At 44.8% G+C, this 22826-nt stretch overlaps 1 protein-coding gene across 1 annotated transcript in view; it reads right to left on the bottom strand.

Moving 5' to 3' along the window:
• Nucleotides 1–10046: 10046 nt before the first annotated feature.
• The window catches only part of LOC119654363 (matrix metalloproteinase-2-like), a 529164-nt gene continuing 516384 nt past the window's right edge, over nucleotides 10047–22826 (bottom strand). Inside the window, exons 6-10 of the mRNA XM_038059709.1 lie at nucleotides 18450–18608; nucleotides 17662–18386; nucleotides 17459–17600; nucleotides 11023–11286; nucleotides 10047–10955 (exon numbers count right to left, since the gene is read on the bottom strand). Coding sequence (XP_037915637.1) covers nucleotides 10651–10955; nucleotides 11023–11286; nucleotides 17459–17600; nucleotides 17662–18386; nucleotides 18450–18608 — 1595 coding nt within the window. The 3' untranslated portion in view covers nucleotides 10047–10650. The remainder of the gene's footprint in view (nucleotides 10956–11022; nucleotides 11287–17458; nucleotides 17601–17661; nucleotides 18387–18449; nucleotides 18609–22826) is intronic.

Here is a 22826-nt window from a genome sequence, read left to right as displayed (position 1 = left end):
CAATTGTCCTGTTCTGATCTGGCGGTACTGTCCAAAGTAACGTTGCAATCTGCCATTACTGCGAAATTAGTTCAGTTGATGTCGGTCAAAGGGTAGTATAGGCCCCAGGGCGAAATGTGGTTTGGTACCTACGATGGAGTATAAAACCGGGGAAACGTCTGCTGAACCAACACGAACAGCTCTACTATCAAACCCTACCTCCACCTCCACGTGGTGATCGCTGGGAGCTCTTTCTTAACGGAAAACTGTAGACGGAGAAGGATGAAGGCGAGTTTCCCTCGCTTGAAAACGGGACAAATTGTACCAACTGGCCCTCCATGTTGGGGGTTGGGTTTGGTTAACCACAATACACGGAAAACCAAAGTTACGTAGCCACGGCAGGAGCCTCGGATAGGATGGATTTCAAAACGAGGAACCCGACAACGACAACGAAATAACGATTTGTGCATTTTCTCATGGAACGTGCGCTCCCTGCACAGATATGTCCCAATATAAGGCTGATGTAACAGCGTTACAAGAGATGCGCTGGACAGGGACCGGTTTCCTGGAAAAGAGCCACTACATCATATATTATAGTAGCTATCTAGTAAACCATGTTCTCGGAGTAGATTTCTTAGTCAGCTAAAAAATAAAATCTGCTGTAATCGGCTTTGAAAACATAAGCGAATGGCTATGCACTCTGCGCTTGCGAGGCAAGTTTAGAAATATAAGCCTCATAAAAGTTTACGCTCCTACAGAGGAGACTGCAGAGTCGGAGAAGGATGCCTTCTACGAGGCAGTTGAGCAGACCCTCGAAGCCTGTCCCAAGTACGATATCAAAATCATACTTAGAGATTTCAACAGTCAAGTAGGGACGGAGCCCGTGTTCAGATGATACGTCGATTCCCATAGCTTACATAGGGATACCAATGATAACGGACTGCGGATTTTTCAGTTATCAGTATCGCTCGAAATGATTGTTGGAAGTACCTAGTTTGCGAAGAAAGCTGTTCACAAACATACGTGAGCCTCTCCAGACATGATCACGAGCTGATTGAACGCCGCCACTCAGAATCCCCTCTGACAATCAGGTGAGAATGAATACTGAAGCCATCCACAACACAGCCCTCGGTAACACCGATAAGGGGAAAACGGATGCCGCAATAACCGCAGCTAATGAATGTCCTGGAGATGAAGCATAAACAAATGATTTTCACAACCACCTGAAGAACGTTATCATTGATACGGTCCCAAATATACTTGACCCCAGTCGCAAGAAAAATCGGAACGGCTGGTTTGATGATGAATGTGAGCTGACAAAGGAACGGAAGAATGTTGCATACCGCGTAACGTTGCATTCTCAAAGGGCGCGAGGACGCTTGCAAACTTATCATGAAATCCATCAAGCGGAGAAGTGGCTTCACAGATGGAAAAAGGAAGTGTGGGAGAACCAACAGGTGTGTGAATTTTGATGAACTGCTCACCAACCAAAATACCGGCGAGCTGGAGGTCCCGCCAACTGAAGACGATCGACAAATATTGCCACCACCAAACATAGAAGAAACACTCCGTGCAATTCATCGGCTTAAAAACCATATGTCGCCAGGAGCCGATGAAATTTCAGCCGAATTGGTTAAATATGGAGGCGACCAATTACACCAAGTGGTGCATCAAATGATGCTCAAAGTAGGGGACAGTGAATCAATACCTGACGATTGGCCACGGGACATTATCTGTCCCATACATAAAAAGGAGAATATCACGCAGTGCAACAATTATAGCCCCATAACATCATTGGCCCATACCAAAGCGGCTTCATTCTAGGTAGATCAGCAACAGATCAGATTTTTTCTCTACGGCAAGCGATGGAAAAACTGTTGGAATATGGACATTAGTTGCACCATCTTTTCACCGACTTTAAAGCCGCTTATGACAGTATAGCCAGGGTAAAACTTTACACGGCCATGAGAAAATTCGGTATCCCAACGAAATTGATAACACTGACTAGGCTGACCCTGACCACTGTGCGAGGCCAGATAAAAGCATCAGGAACACTTTCGAGAGCATTCAACATCAACAACGGTCTAAGACAAGGGGATGCCCTATCATTCGTCCTCTTTAACCTAGCACTGGAGAAAGTGATTCGCAATGCAGATGTCAATGCAATAGATACGATCCTCTTTAAGTCCGCCCAACTACTGGCCTACGCTGACTATGTGGATATCATGGGAAGAAAGACCCGAGACGTACAAACTGCCTTCATCCCGATCGAGCAGGCGGCGCGAGATCTTGGGCTGCACATCAATGAAGGTAAGACAAAATATATGGTGGCAACGTCAGCACCAAAAACCAACTCACCAACAACATCAAACCGTACTGGTCAAACGGGAAGAATAAAGATAGGAGACTACAACTTTGAGACCGTTGATAATTTCTCCTATCTAGGGTGCAAAATCACTTTTAAATGCCAGGTGATTGTTGAAGAATGCTACAGCGAACAGCCAACAACAGCAGAAGGCGGAGTCCAATGTTCTCAAATGTGATCGATCTCAAGACGAGGTCGAACAAGATCACAAACGGAGCTGAGGGGGCAAGAGCTAGGACGCTAAGCAACATCTGGAGAAAAGTAAGTAGCAACAGCGAAGCCTTTTGGTGACGTTGCTAGGAGCCACTTACGTGTGGCGCTGGCAGATGGCAATTCCGCCAGCGGCACACTAGCGCCGGAGGTGTGGACCAGTGTTGAGGCCAGGCTGTCGGAGATGGTCATTGAGCATTTCCTGGACGCCAAAGGCAATCAAAGGGTTGGGTAGGGCTGACAACCCTACACGGAAAACAACCTGTTACGAAGCCACAACAGGAGCCTCGGATAGGACGGATGTTAAAACGACGGACCCGGCAACGACAAAAGAACAACGATTTGCGCATTTTCTCATGGAACGTGCGCTCCCTGTACAGAGATGAAGCTGATAAACAGCTAGCTGATACCCTATCCCAATATAGGGCTGATGTAACAGCGTTGCAAGAGATGCGATGGACAGGGACCGGTTTCCTGGAGAAGAGCCACTACACCATATATTATAGCGGCCATCCAGTAAACCATGTGCTCGGAGTAGGTTTCTTAGTCAGCCAAAAAATGAAACCTGCTGTTATCGGCTTTGAAAGTATAAGCGAACGGCTATGCACTCTGCGCTTGCGAGGCAAGTTTAGAAATATAAGCCTCATAAACGTTCACGCCCCTACAGAGGAGACTGCAGAGTCGGAGAAGGATACCTTCTACGAGGCAGTAGAAAGAGCCCTCGAAGCCTGTCCCAGATATGATATCAAAATCATACTTGGGGATTTTAACAGCCAAGTAGGGAAGGAGCCCGTATTCAGGCGATACGTTGGCTCCCATAGCTTACACGAAAAAACAAATGATAACGGACTGCGGACTATTCAATTAGCAGGGTCACATGAAATGGTTGTTGGAAGTACCTGGTTTGCGCGGAAAGCGGTCCACAAACATACGTGGGCCTCTCCAGACGGGACCACTTTCAACCAAATTGACCACGTGTTGATCGAACGCCGCCACCTCTCAGCCTTGATGGATGTCAGAACATATAGGGGGGCCAATATAGACTCGGATCACTATCCCGTTGGCATGGTGCTCCGAGCTCGAATAACAATACCACCTAGAATCCCCTCTGACAATCAGGTGAGAGTGAACACTGAAGTCATCCACAACACAACCCTCCGCGACACCTATAAGAGGGAAATGGATGCCGCAATAACCGCAGTCAATAGAGGACCTGGAGATGAAGCATCAACTAATGATCTTCACAACCACCTGAAGAACGTTATCATGGATACGGCCACAAATATACTTGGCCCCAGCCGCAAAAGGAGTCGGAACGGCTGGTTTGACGATGAATGTAAGCTAGCAACGGAACGGAAGAATGCCGCATACCGAGTAATGTTGCATTCTCAAAGAACGCGGGCACGCGCAGAGACTTATCACGAACTCCGTCGAGCGGAGAAGCGACTTCACAGACGGAAAAAGGAAGCCTGGGAGAACCAACAAGTCTGTGAACTAGAAAAGTACAGGGAGCAACCGCACCAGGCGCGGAAGTTTTACCAACAAGTCAGCAGGATGAAGCCTTATACACCTCGATGCTCATCCTGCCGAGACAAAGAGGGAAATCTGATTTCCGACAGAATGGGCATATTAGAGCGATGGGTTGAGTACTTTGATGAGCTACTGAACAACCAGAACATCGGCGAGTTGGAGGTCCCGCCAACTCAAGACGACGGACAAATACTGCCACCACCAAGTTTAGGAGAAACAGTCCGTGCAATTCATCGGCTAAAAAATCATAAGTCGCCAGGAGCCGATGGAATTACAGCCGAATTGGTTAAATATGGAGGCGACCAGTTACACCAAGTGGTTCATCAACTTGTGCTCAAGGTATGGGACAGCGAATCAATGCCTGACGATTGGCAGCGAGGCATAATCTGTCTCATACATAAAAAGGGAGATATCACACAGTGCAGCAATTATAGAGGTATCACGTTGCTGAGTACCATCTATAAGATATTCTCCACTATCTTGCTAGGCCGGATAGCCCCATACGCCCAGAACATCATTGGCCCATACCAAAGAGGCTTCACTCCAGGCAAATCAGCAACAGATCAGATTTTCTCTCTGCGGCAGGCGATGGAAAAACTGTTGGAATATGGACAACAGTTGCACCATCTATTCATCGACTTTAAAGCCGCCTATGATAGCATAGCCAGGGTAAAACTGTACACGGCCATGAGAGAATTCGGTATCCCGACGAAATTATTAAGACTGACTAGGCTGACCCTGACCAATGTGCGAGGCCAGATAAAAGCAGCAGGATCACTCTCAAGACCATTCGACATCAACAACGGTCTACGACAAGGGGATGCGCTATCATGCGTCCTCTTTAACCTGGCCCTCGAGAAGGTGATCCGTGATGCTGAGGTGAATGCAAGAGGTACGATCCTCTTCAAGTCCACCCAACTACTGGCCTATGCTGACGATATCGACATCATGGGAAGAACCACCCGAGACGTTCAAACTGCCTTCATCCAGATCGAGCAGGCGGCAATTGAGGCGAGATCTTGGGCTGCACATCAATGAAGGCAAGACAAAATACATGGTGGCAACGTCAGCACCGAAGACGAATCAACCAACAACATCAAACCGCACTGGTCAAACACAAGCACGAACAAGAATAAGGATAGGAGAATACAACTTTGAGACCGTTGACAATTTCTCCTATCTAGGGTCGAAAATCACAACCGATAACAACTACGATGATGAAATCCGCGCACGGTTTTTGTCAGCCAACAGAGCCTACTTCAGCTTACAAAAACTGTTCCGCTCGAAACGTCTCACCATAGGGTCAAAGCTCTTACTGTACAAGACTATGATCTTGCCAGTCCTCATGTATTCCTCGGAAACTTGGGTTCTTAGCAAGAAAAATTGCGAACTCTTGGCCGCGTTCGAGAGAAGAATCCTCCGAAGAATTTTTGGCCCCCTACATGAGGATGGACGATTCCGTAGCCTACACAATGACGAAATCTATGAGCGATACCATGACCGTCCGGTTGTGGATAAAATCCGGCTCAATAGGTTACGGTGGGCGGGTCACTTAATCCGTATGGATGAAGATGATCCCACCCGGAAAGTCTATAAGGGCAATATCTATGGTAGGAAAAGAAGACGAGGCAGACCCTGCCTAAGATGGAGCGATGGCGTGGGCCAGGACGCCAGACAGCTTTTAGGGATATCGAATTGGTGGACCTCGGCGCAAAACCGGGATGTCTGGAGTTCCTTATTAAGGCAGGCCTAGACCGGATACCGGTTGTTGCGCCGTTGATGATGATGAACAGCGAAGCCTTTTGGTGACGTTGCTAGGAGCCACTTACGTGTGGCGCTGGCAGATGGCAATTCCGCCAGCGGCACACTAGCGCCGGAGGTGTGGACCAGTGTTGAGGCCAGGCTGTCGGAGATGGTCATTGAGCATTTCCTGGACGCCAAAGGCAATCACACGGGATCCATTTCCTGCTTTGATTCCTCTTAGGCGGTCCGTAGGTTTCATGTTATAGCTTCCGAGCATCAATTTTCTAGGGACTTTCTCGATTCGTGCGTCATTATTATCAGCGACTCCCGGGAGGGCGTAATGCTCAAATTCATCTCCTTCGCCGAGATTCCTAGGAGACCGGTCGCTCGCATCTGGTTGCCGAAGATTCGCAGGAATAAGAACAAGTTCGTCCAATCTCTGCACCTTCAAAACCTCAGGATTGCCATGGACGATTGGGTTGTTACCAAGGAGGAGGAACCTCAGACAAACAGCCAACCATTTCTGCTCCGCATCAACGGAGAGTGCCTGGAAAAGGTCGACTATAAAGTGCGGTTCGGAATCAGGAACGCAAAGGTGAAGGTGTTCCGCTCTGCAAAACCGGACGACGGCCTGGATCCAATCAATGCCGCCAACGAGCTATTGGAGAAGCTGAGGATCGACGGTCCGACAAGGACTGATGAACCCCCCACGCAAGCAGATCATGCTGAGGTTAATGCAGATGAATCTGCAGCACTCCAAGTATGCCCCGGCTAATCTGCTTGTCTTCCTCCTAGAGGAAAATATTGACATCGCACTAATACAGGAGTCCTGGCTCGAAGGTGTCCGAACCATCAAAGGGCTCCAAAGCAAATATTAGGTTGGGGAAAAAGTAATGTCGTATTTTGTCAATAGATGGCGACACTTAAATATATCTTGTGTTGTACTTATCGCATCGGGTCATACTATACGCGATTTGAAGACGACAATCTGGGCTACAAGTGTCTCTTTGACAGTTTTACGATCGTACGTTTCAGTCTCGAGTTATAGCGCGTGAAAGATGGAGTCCACCAAGGAAGAAATTCGTCATATTTTACATTTTTACTACCTGAGAGGTAAAAATGCAACGAAGGCGGTCAAAAAAGTTTATGGGTCCGATACTGTAACGATTCGCACAGCAAGGCGTTGGTTCGATCGATTTCGTTCTGGTGTAGTGGATGTCGACGATATACCCCGTACTGGTAGGCCAATCGTCGTAGAAATCGATAAAATCGTCGAAATTATCCAAGTAGATCGGCATGTGAGCATTCGCTTGATTGGCCAGGAACTGGGTAAGGACCATAAATTCGTTTGGAACCATTTGCAGAAGATTGGATTCCAAAAAAAGCTGGATGTTTGGGTGCCACACGAGTTGATGGAAAAAAATCTCTTGGATCGAATCAACGCCTGCGATGCACTGCTGAAACGGAACGAATTCGACCCATTTTCAAATCGGATGGCGACTGGTGATGAAAAGTGGATCACATACGTTGAAACGAAAAAGATCGTGGACGAAGCGCGACGAGCCGGCCCAAACCATCGCCCGGATTGACGGCTAGGAAGGTTTTCCTGTGTGTTTGGTGGGATTGGAAGGGAGTCATCCACTATGAGCTGCTCAACTATGGCCAGACCCTCTATTTGGTCCTCTACTGTGAGCAACTGGACCGTTTGAAACAGGCGATTGACCAGAAGCGGCCAGGATTGGTCAATAGGAATGGTGTTCTGTTCCACCAGAACAACGCTCGGCCTCGCACATCTTTGATGACCCGCCAGAATCTACGGGAGCTCGGATGGGATGTCCTATCGCACCCACCGTGTAGTCCGGACCTGGCACCAAGTGATTACCATCTCTTCCAGTCCATGGAAAACGCTGTTGTTGCTACTAAGTTGGCCTCAAAAGAGGCTTGCAAAAACTGGCTGTCTGAGTTTTTTGCAAATAAGGAGATTTTCTAAGAGGGGGATAATGGAGTTGCCTTCTAAATGGCAATAAGTTTGCGAACAAAACGGGGCATATTTGATTTAAATCGGATAATTCTAAGTATGTTAAATAAAACGTTAAAATTCGATCACAAATACGACGTTACTTTTTCCCCAACCCAATATTTTAATTTATTCCACATTACACGAGACGCTGTTCAGGACAGACCTAGAGCACGTATCTTCGCGAAGAAGAGTTTCTACGCTTTTTTGTGTCCGGACTTGAGTTCCAGCGACTTAGTCGTTGCCAAACTGGAGCAGGCGGGGGCAGAGAACATGTATATTTCCTCGGCTTACATGGCTCACGCCCGATCAGCTCTACCAGAAGAATTACAACATTTGACGACGATCGTAGCAACAAAGGAGGCCAACCTGTTGATAGGTTGCGACACCAATGCAAGGCGTACGCTTTTGGTTAGCTCGGAAATGAAGAAGAGAGGTGAATCACTCTTTGATTTTATTATTACTACAAACCTATCGGTGTGTAACAGGGGCAGTACACCCACCTTCCATTTCCCCAGCTAGGAAAACTGTGACGATTGGGAGGAAGTCCTTGATATCAAGGGCTATTGTCTAACCGACAATGGGATTATTAGGATGGAGAACTGGCGAGCGTCTGACCAGAGATCCTACTCACATCACAGTTGGATACTTTCCAGTGTAGATCTCGCCTCAGAGGTCTCCAAACCCTTCAGAGACCCCAGCAGGATCGACTGGTCAACTAATTTAGAACAAACTCCCCGGAGCGCAAATTGGGAAGATTGGCACGACAGACGAACTGGAGTCAAAGGTCGAGGCTCTGGAAAAGGTATTCAATACCGCCTTTAAAGTCTCGTGCCCTGCTAAATACAGCAAGAAGACAGTGCCACCGTGGTAGAATGAAAATCTCTCGAGTCTCAGCAAGCTGATCAGGGAAATCTTCAATACCTTATACAGATATAAATATTGACACCCGTACAAGGACTGTCTGAAGAAGTACAAGTCGGCCATTAAGACCACGAGGCTCAGTAAGATTTTGTCCAAGGATCATAAGAGCCAATCTTTTCTTGAAGGAAGGCTACTGGACGGAATCTACTGCTGAAACCCCGCCTGTACCGTTGCTTGTTGAAATTTACCGGAGCTCTATCTCTTTAGGATATGTATCACAGTCCTGGAAACGCGTGCGAGTGGTTTTCATACCGAAAGTGGGCGAGCGGGGCCGTGAGTCCGCGAAGGACTTTTGACCAATCAGCCGCATATCTTTCGTGTTGAAGACCCAAGAGCGAGTCGTGGATATCCACTTAAGGGTGGTTATGGAGAGAACGGCTTTTAAGTCCTAGCATACCCATCTTAAAGATAAATCCACAGAAACTGCTCTCCACGAGGTAATTGGCACGATTGAGCGGTCACTGCAGTGCAAGCAGTATACTCTAGCTGCCTTCTTGTACATAGAGGGAGCATTCAACACTGTTAATAGCAACGGTATCTTACGTATTGGATTATATCCATGCTGAGTACCAGGATAATCCAATCGGATCTGAGAGGCAACCACTTGACCTGAGCACGTCCCAGGGTGGCGCTATATCTCCGCTGCTGTGGTTGATAGTGATGGACAAAATTTTGTGAATATTGGACAGAAGTGAGGTGAAGGTTGTGGTGTATGCCGACGACTTGGTGATATTAGTGTCAGGGATGTTTCCGTCGATTATGAGCGACATCAGGGAAGGAGCGTTGCGAAAGGTGTGCCTGTGGACCGCATGTTGCATGGTTATGACTCAGTATTCTTTACCAATGGACCAAAGATGGTCTGTGGAGTCGATGCGGGGGTTTTCTCGAATACATACAGTGTATTCGATTCGTATGGTCTCCCAGGTTTCGCCAGTGTATTCCAAGCAGAAGTACTGGCGACACTGGAAGGCTCTCAGTAGTCGTGGGGGAATATGTCAACTCTCGAGTGACTAAGTACCTTGTTTTCAGCCCACTGCTGATCTTTTAGTGTCAGTTACGTAGTATTTCTCGGTGATCGATATCAAGAACTAAACTCTTTGTGGGGCCGACATAGAGTAATGGTCACCAGCTGGCGATTGTTTTATATATACTTTGCATTTATCCCCAGGAAGTTTGAGCCTGCAGTCAGTATAAACTGTGAAAGTTCATATCAACTGTGGTACGGATTGTAGCGGGGTTGTAAAGGGTGGTGGCGGTAGCGTTTTCAGATTAAAGCACTTTTTTAATAATTTTCATAATTTTTTATTTATTATATAACTAAAACATACAACAAATAAAAAGATTTGTAACGCTAATTTAATTAGAGTCTCTTTCTTACAGTTTCACAGGAGAGTTATTTTACTTGGAAAAAATGGCAGTCGAATGTGGTATTTGTTTTTCTTTTCAGAATGAAATCAACAATAATTTTGTGGATAATTCTAAACAACTAAAATTATGTAAAAATAACAGAATACACAATCATCTTGTAGAATTCGATTAATTTATGTTTCATTCGTAGTAAAGCTTTTGTCAGTTCCGCCGATTCCTTATTCGCTTGATGCGCACGAAAGCGAACTAGATTAAATGTAAGAATGGCCCATATGCGTAGATGCGACAAGAGTGCAAATGATTCGATTAATTTACAGAAGGAAATTGGACTATTAATATTACTTCCCTTGCATGTTGACGCAGCGAAACCGATGCAAGAAATGGAGATCATGCAAATTCCGCAAGGGTTCATTAAATTTATCGCTTACAACTAGATACAATTTTTCTGTAATTACAAAATTATTTCGTTCTCTCGTAAATTTTTTATCACATAAAATAGACCTAATTATATAAATTATCTAATAGTAAAAAATGTCATGAATAAAGGCGTGAACAGTAGCAGTGTCACAGTTCTTCCTAAGTGATGCCACCGACTTCTGCTTCCCAGTAATGTCGAATGACTGGCAGTCGAGTAGTTTGGATCAGATGTAAGGAGCTCCTTTTGCCGAGGCAGAGTCTCTTCAATTTCATTCGTTGTTATCGACTTTCGAGGACATCGCATCCATTTGTGGGCAGATAGTTTAGGTTGGTCATGAGCGACGTGCATTCGACTATCGTCGAATTCCCAGTACACCCTGTTTTTGAAAAAGTAGGTTTTACCTGCGGCGAAAATGAGATAGTAACTGTTAGGACTCTTTTTCGAAGGAAAGGAGCTGAGTAATTTTACCGTTCAAGTATTGCATTGCTCCATCGATGTGATAGCCGATTCCTTGCCAAATGGACATATCGCGGGGATAGTCGAGCTCAATGTGTTTAACGTCCTCATCGTATCGCCAATAGAGCGTTCCGCTGAACAAATAGGTTTTCTGGTTGTGGCCCCAAATGAAGGCTGCGTCGATTCTTCTCAAGAATGAAGGCAATCCGAGGTGGGTTAATGGTTTGGGATAGCCTGGCTCCAGGGTATTCGTGTTGAATACGTAGTACTGTCGCTCTGGAAAAAATAGAATGATGTTACAATTAGGATCAGTGGGGTATGCTAGAATGTAATATCAATAAAGTCTGGAGCTAATACTGGATATCCTGTTTTGGAAGATAAAAATAAGTATTCAGTTCTTCTTGTCAGTTCTTCGGCGGGTACAGTCGGTGTTTCGCTGGCGACTGTCAAGGGCGGAATGCACTTGCACTATTTAGCAGCCGCGGACCTTAGATAGTCAAGGAGGATTTGGCACGCTTATAACAAAGCCCGATCACGGAAGCTCCTGTGCTAGGCGCGTGCAAATGATTACGACGGTCTTCACGCGGCACTGGCCCATAGGAAACCATGCCGCCAGTCACTTCCTCTGCGATTGCCCAACTAGCTAGAGTCAGGCTATAAACACTGGGTAAACCATTCTTGGGGGACCTACATAAGAGAGATTTCTAGCTACAGGGTGGGAGAGCTGCTTGCCTTCGTAATGTCAAGGGTTGGCTCTGAAGATCTGAGCCGGCTGGACTTTGCTTCCCTTTCCCAATAATAGCAGTCACGGTCTTAGGAGTTTGTGGCATCAAAACGTTGCACAACAGCGCTAATTGGGTTTCTTGGGGCGGCCACTGATACCTACCTACCTCTCTTTTTGAACGAATGGACAGAATTGAAATCTATTTATAGATTGACCTGATCCTTACTAACGGCCACATTTTGGAAACGGTAATGAGTGTGTTTATAATAATAGCTTAATTTGGATAATCGAATAAAAATCAGTTAACGTCGTGAGTAAGCCGGAGCAAGGAAGGAAAATGAGTAAAAGTCAAGATCATCGATTTCGAAACACAAAAAGGTCCATAGGGAGCGTTAATACGACTGGCACTATACGGACTATATGAAGTACATACCGGGATTCAGGGGAACTTTTCGTCATGCGAATCATATTGTTGGATTCAAGGAATCCAGCCGGAGTGACGCATAAAATATGGTAGGATTCAAAATCACACTCTAAAATGATGTGCATTCTTTGCTGGAAAGTTTCAAATATTCCTAACAAAAAACTGATTGCGCGAGATTTAAGCCGTCTGGCAAGCTGACCTGAAAGAGTCCTTGCTTTGATTGTCTGCCCTGGAGCAGTGGTCAGAGGCTGGATCCACTTACACTACTTGAAAGTTATTGGCGCATGCTCAATATTAGTGCTAAGTCCGGGAAGATTTGATTCTCCTTCGATAAATACGATACGAATATTTACTGGATCTTAGGGATCTGTACGGGACACTGGTCAAAAGGCGACTATCCCGAAAGGCTTGGCATTCCCTATAGTATGCACTGCCGAAAAGGTTTCTATTCAGGCTGAATGGAATCATTTAGTGTCTTCCAATAGTGGGGACGTTTGGTGACAGTTGCATCAGCAGGCAAATCCTTACACTGCCTCTGGAAATTGCCTTCTGTCTGAATAGAATCTGTTGGGCCGGGACGGGAATATGTTTATCTAGCTCACAGTGTTCAACTTGACTGTTGATCATATTTTGAAGATAAATGGACCTGATGGATGGATGAACTGAAGCAACAGCTCGTGGACTGTCTGCTTTCTACCATGAAGATAACTGAGAGGACACCAAGCAAAGGTGAATGAGCCAGGGGGGAATTTCGTCTTGAATCTGCGGGCCCTGAATAGTCTAGATACTTTCGGTTTCAAATAAAAAATTAAAAGCCTAAAAACGGAAAAAGATGTTAAATAGAGAGGAAGTGATGCCAGGTGTATCGGAATTGGTTCAGCCAGGGGACATCGGCCGTTGATTATAGCACAGTGAACAACGTCGGTAATATTTCTGCGCTAAAACAAAGTGCGGGTATTTTCGGAAGGCCGACTATCGATTTCCAGCTCGGAAACCACTGTTGTCACCTTGGGTGTACTGAATATCACTTGTGGTACACCTAAGCCGACTTCGTTAACGTCGGAGGCTTCCGGGCAAAGTAATAGTTGTCCCGACCAGAAACATCGGCTAGAATCCTTTGTAGCTAGTACCAGAAGAACATGCATACTTTGAGTATACCAAGAATAGAGAGACCATTGCGGTCATTGTACGAGACGAGAACAAAGAAGCCAAATACCAAACGATTGTTGAATTGTTGAAACATCTGTAGACTGAACAGGAGACACACTGCAGCTAAATATAACCGGTCTAAGAGTAGGTTGATTACGCTAAATGGCAAAATGGCAAAGGTGTGCAAGGCTATGGAAACCGAGCAACTTCATCTAAAAGCAAACAGCAATGGGCGTTTAACACCGCACGCATATTAAAGTCCTTCAGTGAGGTGGCCAAGTGGACATATGTAATGCTAGTAGTTGCAAACTCTTGTTGGAGATATGGAAAAGTTTGGCGGCAAACCTATTTTTAAGAGTCATCGAACATATCGTTGACAATTTTTCGGACCAGGGGAAATCTATCTCATGTATTGGCCCCTTCCAGTTCCTATTACGATGTAATATGAGAGAATCAGTCCTCCTCACATTTTCTTGTTAAGGTTAGCAACGCTTGGAGAGCGTTAAAACAAGTTTATTCCGTATGACGTATGAGTTCTCAACCTGCTTGCCGAAGTTACGCATTGGCAACGACAAGCGCATGTAATATATGTACTTTCCCAATCCCAGAGGAGGATGAATTCTTAAAGAATAGTTTGCTTTCCTACTCTTCATTAATGGAGAGTGCTTGAAGTTACTGAAAAAGGCGGACCATATTCTATGGTTTGGAATTAGCAAGGCTAGGCGGAAGGGTGCCGATCACCGAAAACTGCTGCCAATCTGGATTCAGCCGACACTGCTAACGAGATGCTGAAAGGAATGAAGTAATCAAGTAGCTAAGAGAACTATATATTAACGTACAGTAATCAAAGTGCGCTTTGGCTATCGTCTAATTTCCTTCACCGAGGAATAATAAGCCCTGGAGAAGGTATGACAATAACCAGCCTTCGAGGCAAACAGAAAAACAGAATATTTTACAGCCAAAAATATACCAATTTGGGGAGGCTCAAGGCATGATCCTCGCAAGCAATCATTAACATGCTTTTCTGGATTCAGATCTAGGTTCTAACGATTTGATCGTGGTCGAATTGCAAGGATAACTTGTATGTTTTCTCGGCGTACATGGCTCACGACTGGTTGGCAGTACTGAAGGAGCTACAGCAGTTAGCTTCTTTTTTAACTTCGAGGAAACCCAAAATATTTGTAAGCTGTGGCATCGCAGGTTATAAACATTTTGGGTTTCCGCAAGATACACACTCTAAGCTAACTGGGAACTCAACGGATAACATGATTCTCTTTTCGATTATATTATTAATACCATCTTAGCCTTACAGATTTAACAATTTAAGAGAGCTAGAAAGAGGTCCTTTATATCGGCATATTTACTGACAGCACAAACAAAACTGTCAGGAGGCACAACCAGATGGATAGATATCGGTTGGATATTGTTCATTATAAACCTTGTGGTAAAGGTTCCCAAACTATTGGGCGATTTTCAGATGATGAACTAAAGGAAGTTTGCTCATATCATTAGCGATAAACTTTCCAGTACTCTAATTGGTAGCAATTGTACTGTTGACGAATTGGAATCAAAGGTTGAGACTTTAAATAAGGCAATGAAAGTTATCTTGCAAGCCTAGTGCCTAAAAAAAACGCAGCAAAAGGAGACTTCTGCCGTGGTAGAATGAAAATTTGTCTTACCTCAGGAAGATGACTAGGGAGATCTTTAATATCTCCTATAAATACTGGCAGCCACACAAGGATGGCGCAATGCTTGAGGGGGTAAAGCGTCAGCGTCTAACCTCGCTGCTCTGGTTTCGAATCCAAGTCATCATGGGTGTCTGTGTTCGACTGCCTCACTGCTGTGAGCTTATCACTTGCAGAGATTAAAGGACAGTGAGGACAGTGAAACTGAAGCACGGTTAACTGTGTGGATACCCTATACTGCACTAAGGGGTGGACAGGAAGCAATACTACTACACAAGGACTGTCTGATTTTGTACAACAGTGCCATTATAACTGCCAAGTATTGAAAGCTTTAGCAACTTTGCATGGCCTAATATGATTTTGGCCGAAGGACAAAACAACTTATCCTTTCTTAAAAAATCGAATTGTCCCTAATTGAGCTTTTCGATGAGACTCTGAAGTTACAACTTCAACGACATTTTCCCGTCAGCGAGGATGACAGTCGGCTAGAACCTTGCTTGTAGGTTATGCAGTCCTGGTCAGCAGCTGAAATCTATTAACGATTTTCTTTCCACCAAGAAGACTGTACACAGGAGGAGCAAATCCAGCAGCAAAGTGGCACGGAATGTCGCTGCGTATCTTTGGGGTAGGGACCGAGGTATGGTCACATCACGTGGGCGAACACGAATGCCCCGCATCACATACACGGCACTAAAACCAGACCTTACTCGCGGAATTTCCCCTGCCTCAATTACCGTCGCGGCCAAGATGCGCAATGATTTTTCCCTACTATAAAATTGCGAACAACGCACTGGGTGTGATCTCAGGTGATCTCAGGTATGCAGTCTTCTTGCTCTCCCTATAAATCTCTTGGTCCGGACGGGATAATATCAGCCATGCTGTAGAGCAGCGAGTCAGGGCTATTCTGTGGTCGTTGGAGATCTACAGGGGTTGTATTGTATTCGACGTTACTACACCTGAAAACGCTTTCGGTAGTTTTTATATTACGGGCCGACGTCATCATAAATCTATAAAAGATTTTAGTTCAGTCAGTCTTACCTGTTGTTTATTGAAAAGCTTAGCTAGGGTATGTTATCCTAGCCATCGACTTAAATACGTGCCTCTTTCATAATTATAACTGAAACTGATCTGATTCTATTCACTACTAAGCCGGGTATCTTTGATGGAGCAATTACCATCTGTCGCCAATTTTGGTCACGCTGCTCCCAGGGTAGAGATGAAGCAGCTTCTGATGAGTTGCCTATGCCCTGGCCGAAACCATCAGCCAACTTTTTTTAAGAAAACACTTGGGTGTTTAACTCCGTGTACCACAAGAGAGGAGGTAAGCTGCTTCTCAAGTCATTCGGTCCGTCATCAAGTTGATGCGGACTCAGGACTCCCGGCATCCCCAACAAAAACTTAGCTTATAAAAAGTGATTTCTGGAAAACTGGGGGTTTGGCTCGGGAATGGTTCTATAAATTTTCACGATTCTGGCTTGACCAAGGAGTACAATAGAGCAAAGTTTAACCGGATCAGCCACATGTATGGGTATTACTGGGGTCAAACTTCCTAGCAAAATGACTTTGTATAAGCGAACCTGGGCTGGCAGAAATTGGAGAAAAAATGTGGAGATCTTCGCAGAAGCTTTCAGCTAGCCAGACGGTGGAGTTACAGGAAATACTACCAAAGTTATATCCTGCGGAAAATACGAAGCTATCGAGGGTTGACTGTAAAGTTATCAGCTACGTAAGTGTCACTTTTCTCGGTACTTGTGGAGGAACAACTGTAGGAGATTTGTGGAAATGTTCGAAAGAACATGACACATCTATTGGAAAACCCAATTGTCTGTTTGAAGGTCAATTACAGCCCCCATGATTCTAACCTCAATAGAAAGGCCATAAGCATAAGGTAGGTGGGTTACCTGCCAGCCTGTGGTATCTGGGTTTTATCGCTACAGGGTAAGATTGCGGCTTTTCGCCGGAGAAGAGTTTACCTACACATTCGACTTTCATACCTCATCGAGGAAGTGGATTGAGGAAGTGGTATACTGGAGGAGGTGTGTAGTAGCTCGGAACGAAGGGAAAATCTCTCTCAAAGCCGCGATGAGAAAACAACAAGGGATACAACGACCACCAGAAGACATAGTTGCAAGATCCAGAAAACGGAAGCGAGTTCTTTGGAAGGCGAGCGACAAAAACTAGGTTGAAGCATCTTGGGAAAAAAGAAGATATTAGATAACCTCTCGAGCGATATGGGGAGGAGATGATAAGTGATAAAAGTAGATCAAGTCAGTTGATATGGAGCCGTTACAAGTTGCTGCCCAAAATCTGTCATCTTAAGGAAACGTTCCCTAGGTGGATATCAGAGCATTCGAATGTTGGAAGTTGGCAGGTTTTCTCGCTAAATGCGTGGTTTCACAAATCGGAGTTGGGTACATAACTCTATGAGAACGGTATGGTGAATTCATAGCTTCTTATAAACTTTACCTATGAAAAATACAATCTGTCTCTTGGGATTCTCATAAACTGCGTCGACTCTTGTGAGGTTCTCGGGCAGTTCTTTCCATAGTCTTCTAATTTCAAGAGGATATCCTCTATGGGGTCCTTGAGATCCAATACGCCACAAGTACTAAAGAAAGAAAAATATAATATTAAAATCGAGGTCAAGATACTTTTTCCATTTTACCTACCCTATCCTTAAATATAAACAGTTCTCCCCGAATAAGGGTAATAGCGTCATAGCTGGTATTACATGTATCGGGTTTGTCATTTTTCCTTCTCTCTGGTTTATATGGTGGATGAATCTTGTGTTTAACATGCCGAGTTGTTGTGGTTGTTGTGGTCGTACTCCTCGTTGGATGATGCGTATGATACGTATGACGAGTTGGATGTACTTCGGGGCGATGTGTAGGTCTTGGAGTTTGCGGATCCTGCGGGTATCTTGGATCATGTGGATATCTAGGATCCTGCCGTGGATTTTGTGGTGATCTAGGATCTTGCGGGTATCTAGGGTCATGAGGGTATCGAGGATCCTGAGGATACCGCGGATCCGGAGGATATCGTGGGTCCTGTGGATATCGTGGATCCTGCGGGTATCGTGGGTCCTGTGGGCGTCGTGGATCTTGTGGGTAACGTGGATCATTAGGTTTTCTAGGATCTTCTTGCGGATATCTAGGATCATTTTTCGGATATTGTGGATTTTTTCGGGGATCATTATCGGGATAGTAGCGTCTGTTGTATCGATCGTCATATCGTGGATCGTAGCGAGGATCGTTATCTGGGTAGCGTGGTCGTTGCGGTCGTTCGGGATAATATGGCCGTCTTGTGGTTGTTGTGGTAGTAGTAGTAGTGGTGGTTGTTGGCGTAGTTCGTGGCCGATTGGGTCGATAGGGACCCCATTGCTTTTCTTTAGCACCTATTTTGAAGAATATGGGGTTGAATTAAAAAGTCGCCAATTGATATTTGACATAATACCCACCGTATAGGGACTGAATAGCTAATCGATCGTCGTCAGGAAGCTCACCGTTTATTTGGTATCCATGATACCAAGGAAACATGATTGCATCCTCTACTGATGAATGTCCTAATCCTAACGAATGGCCGAATTCGTGGACTGCAACGCCCATCAAATTTGTTCCTGAAACGAGAAAAGGGTTTCAGTTAGGTACTGGATGTTCGAGATTTTTTACGAGATTCATGTTTATAATTTCACTTTGAAATGAAACAAACGAATTCATACTACAATTCTTGGTGGATTGTTAAATGTACGGGGGCCTGGTCAGGAGGACGGAGTGTCAAGAGAAAGAGGGTCCTGAAGTTTTCTCAAGGGCTCGGAATAGGCCGGAAATAAAGGCTCGAATCTTCACAAATAATTGTGCGTATGTGCATTAATTATCCAAACAAAGGATTTTTTGTATAGTGTGGAGGGAGTTCTAGGAAAATTCGTCATTTGTTTCATTTGATTGTGTAGATAGAAACAATTTCCTATCCATCGTAACATTAAATACTCGTTCCAGAAAAATGTTTACTTAAGTTAAGAGAAGGGCGAGCTGAAATCCGGTGAAAACTTTTTCTTATTTTCCGCTGTCTTTCCTTTCTGGACAATATTCAAGTCAAATTGCATAAGTCCTGGAAGGATACTTTGATAAGTTTTGACATTAACTTTCGTAGTTTGGTTGCATAAAGAGAAGAGTGCAATATAAATTTTTTGAACTTTGTTATGAAACTCCTTATTTATGTTGGTGAGAAATTGTATTTGTACTTGATAACGGTGCACGAGCTGGAGGTGAAAGATAAAGTTTTCTGGGGTGGTCGTGTAAGTAGGGAAGTCGATTTCGCTCAAGGTTAAAATTTGGCGCCGGTTAGGGCTGTTTGTGTTTGTTAAACTGCTGTGGTCTTCAACCAATCAAACAGAAACCTTATAACAAACCATAGTCTCATAAGGGATAATATTGGGAACAACTGCATTGTCTCTTGAAAGTCATCATTTTTATCAGAAATGTATTCCAAAGACAGAGAATTTGGGATTTAGATCCTGGTGATTTCCAAAGCTTTCGTTCAAAACAGCTTCTCAAATTTCCGAGCTCGAATAGAGCAGGGACATGAAAACAGGTATTAACAATTCACTTCAGTGGAGCAGCATTTAAGTGCTGGTAGTGCTGTACGGTCAATTTTTCGGTCTTGGGATAGCTCTGCTCTTGATCCATATGGTAATTTTCCATTCAGAGAAAATTAATCAAACGGAAAACTGTCAGTTCGGCGCTACAACGGAGGGCTGGCAATCGTTATAAAAAATGAACCCTTCAGAAACCAGGGGGGTAATGAATCGCTGACAGAATCGAGTAGTGGAGCTGCGCTGGTGATACCAAAACGTTGGTCGACTATTGGCTTTGTGTGACTGAAGATAAGGGATCTAGCCCGTTTGTGGATTAAATATTTTTCAGCTTTGGATTGGCGGCTCGCACGGCCTGCAAACGAGTGCCAGGCAATTATCTTAGAACACTGGAGCGAATCCCAGGACAAGAAATCCGCACATCCAAATCCAATATGGAGAGGGACGTCAGTTTGGTTCACGAAAGCCTTAAATACCAGCCTTTCCAATGGAGAGCTGTTCCTTTATAGTTACGCAACCTGTTGCAAAAACATCCGACCCGTGAATGCCGCGGGGCAATACAGCTTCACAAATGATTCAACTAGTGAAATGGCCAACAGGCTAGCGTTTGATCGGTTTCTTGTGAAGCGGTGGCCCGAAGAACAGTAGGCAAGAAAATTAAGGCCTACCTGCTGGTTATCTACCGAAGCAAGTAGCAATGATTTCAAGACCTATGTACAGAGACGGGTGTAAGCCCATGAAGAACCTCCCATAGAGTTGTGTTGGAGTGCTTCAAAGACCTTTTAACCTTTTATGGGTTAATCCTGGAAAATGAAAATCAGCAAAGAAAGGAGCTAAATTGCTTGTAGAGACCTCTGGGTGCAATGGCAGGTATGGCAGGTAACCAGGAGAAGGAAACCTTCAGTAGAATAAAAACGGTATACTGGAAAAGGTCCTGAAGTTCTCGGTGCAGTCTAGACCAGACATGATCGCTGACTTGATTGAGCGGCATAATGTGGTGCTGGTGACTAGGCTCTCTCCTCTAATATATCTTTTTCATACATAATGAGGAAAAGACCTGAAGCGGGTAATTTACAAAAGATTTTTCTCTGTTATTGAGGGTGAAGGGGGATTATCAGGTCGGCAGTACGGTTTCTGTAAAACTAGAGCAATCATTGGTTCATTACATCAGCGACTATTTTGGTCTGAAGTTTGGCAGACTAGATTCTAATTAGATTACGAGTAGAAAAAAGGGCCTAGCTAGACTGAGTTAACTGTGATGCGTCGTAGTTTCATGAGGAAGGAAGCAGTTGAAGTTGGTTTTAGCTGTTTTCCTAGCCAGTGCGGTATACTATCTATAGAAGGGAAAGACAGGGGACAATACGAAAAGGAACATGGGAATCATGCACTGATCCCTTCTATTAAAAAATGAGAAAATAAACTAGAAAGAGGGCGGCCTGGTTTAATTCAGGTTTGAGTTGTATAATTCGGTAATTCCTCACATGACGTCGCCACGTTAGTCGTTGGAAACCGTCTTCGGACGGACTAAGAGTGTTTAGTGCCGGGTGGGAAGAGCCCTAAACGTAGGTTGAGCAAGCGGCTTAGTCTCTAGTATTCAGATTCTGAATACCTTGGGCATCTTCAGTTTCAAGTAAGACCTTTATCTTGGTGGCGGACTGGTCACTGAGGACATTTTTTCCAGATTACTCGTGGAAGCATGAACTCAAACTTAACAAACCAAAAGCGAGCGACGATAGATGTAGAAGCGATGGTAATGCCAGGCGCATCATCGGTAGGACAGTTGGTGCGAATTGTAGTACCGCTGTGCGGAAACCAATAACAGATACACCCGAGAGAAAGACGGCAGGCGGATAAGCGGTTTCCAGTTTGCAAACTACTGTCGTCGAAATAGACGCAGCGAATATTAGCCACAGTAATTCTCCTTGAAATCATCGATATCGAAGGTGCAAGAAGCAACAAAGACCAACAAGAATGTCGGTCACCGGAAGCTAGCAAAGAAGCGAACGTCTGCCGGAGACCTACTCAAAAACCAGTACCAGAAGGCCATACATATTCTGAGTAAGATTGCAAAGAATAAAAACGCGGGTACTGTCGACGAGCAAGATTAAAAGGAGATGGTTAAATACTAGGCGGTTGTTGAGGAATACCATAACGCCAAACAAACAAACAAAAAGCAGAGTTTGCAAAGACTTGAACGCAAGGCAACTTCTGCAAGCGCGAATCCTTACAACGACGCAGCCAGGAGTCACTTATGAGTAGTACTTTTGGCTGGTAATTAATAGTGGTAAACTAGTACCGGAGGTACGGACCAGTGTTGCGGCCAGGCTATCAGAAATTTTCATTGAACATTTCATGGACGGAAAGGAGGACCAGGGGGATGCATACCCTGATTTGATTCTGTGGATTCCAGGTGGTCCAGAGGGTTTCACGTCATAGCAGGCAAAGACCAATTCTTCAGGGACTTTCTCACAGAAGGGTGTCAAATTAAAGAGTGTCCTTATGAAGCGGGTCGCTCGCAACTTGTTGTCGATGATTCGCATAGATAAAAACAAGCTCCTTCAACTGTTGCGTCTTCAAAACCTTACGATCCCCATATATGATTGGGTGGTGATTAAGGCGGAGGAATCCCAGATGAACAGCCAATCTCCTCTATTCTGTATAAATAGAGAGTGCCTGGAGGTACTGGGGAAGATGATCTATAAAATGCAGTTTGCCAGGAATGGAAAGATGAAAGTGTTCTGCTTCACGAAACCATTCGACGACCTGGATCCAGTCGATGTCGTCAAAGAGCTATTGGATGAGATGAAGATCGATGGTCAGACGGGTACAGATGATTGTCCTACGCAAGCAGAGCATGTTGAGGGTAGTGCAACTAAATCTACAGCAATTGAAATCCACCTCAGCTTATCTCACGGTTTTCCACCGAGGGGAAGGCATCGGCATTGTATTAATACAGGAGCCTTGGATCTGACGAGGCCGAACCATCAAAGTGTTCCAAAGTAAATATCTAATGTATTCCACAGAACAAAGGACACTGATCGGAACAGACCTAGAGCATGTATTCTGATCAGAAAAGGCCTGCATAATTTTCTGTATCCGCAAATGAATTTCAGCAACCTGAAGTCAAGCAGACAGACAAAACAGAGGGGAGCTGAGAACGTGTATATCTCTCGGCTTGACTGGTTCACGACTGATTAGCTCCATCAGATGAAATGCACCATTGGATGTGCACTATTGCAGGAG

This window comes from Hermetia illucens, chromosome 4 (genome assembly GCF_905115235.1).
Source record: "Hermetia illucens chromosome 4, iHerIll2.2.curated.20191125, whole genome shotgun sequence".
NCBI classification, from domain to species: Eukaryota; Metazoa; Arthropoda; class Insecta; order Diptera; family Stratiomyidae; genus Hermetia; species Hermetia illucens.
This window is presented reverse-complemented; position numbering and strand designations above follow the sequence as displayed.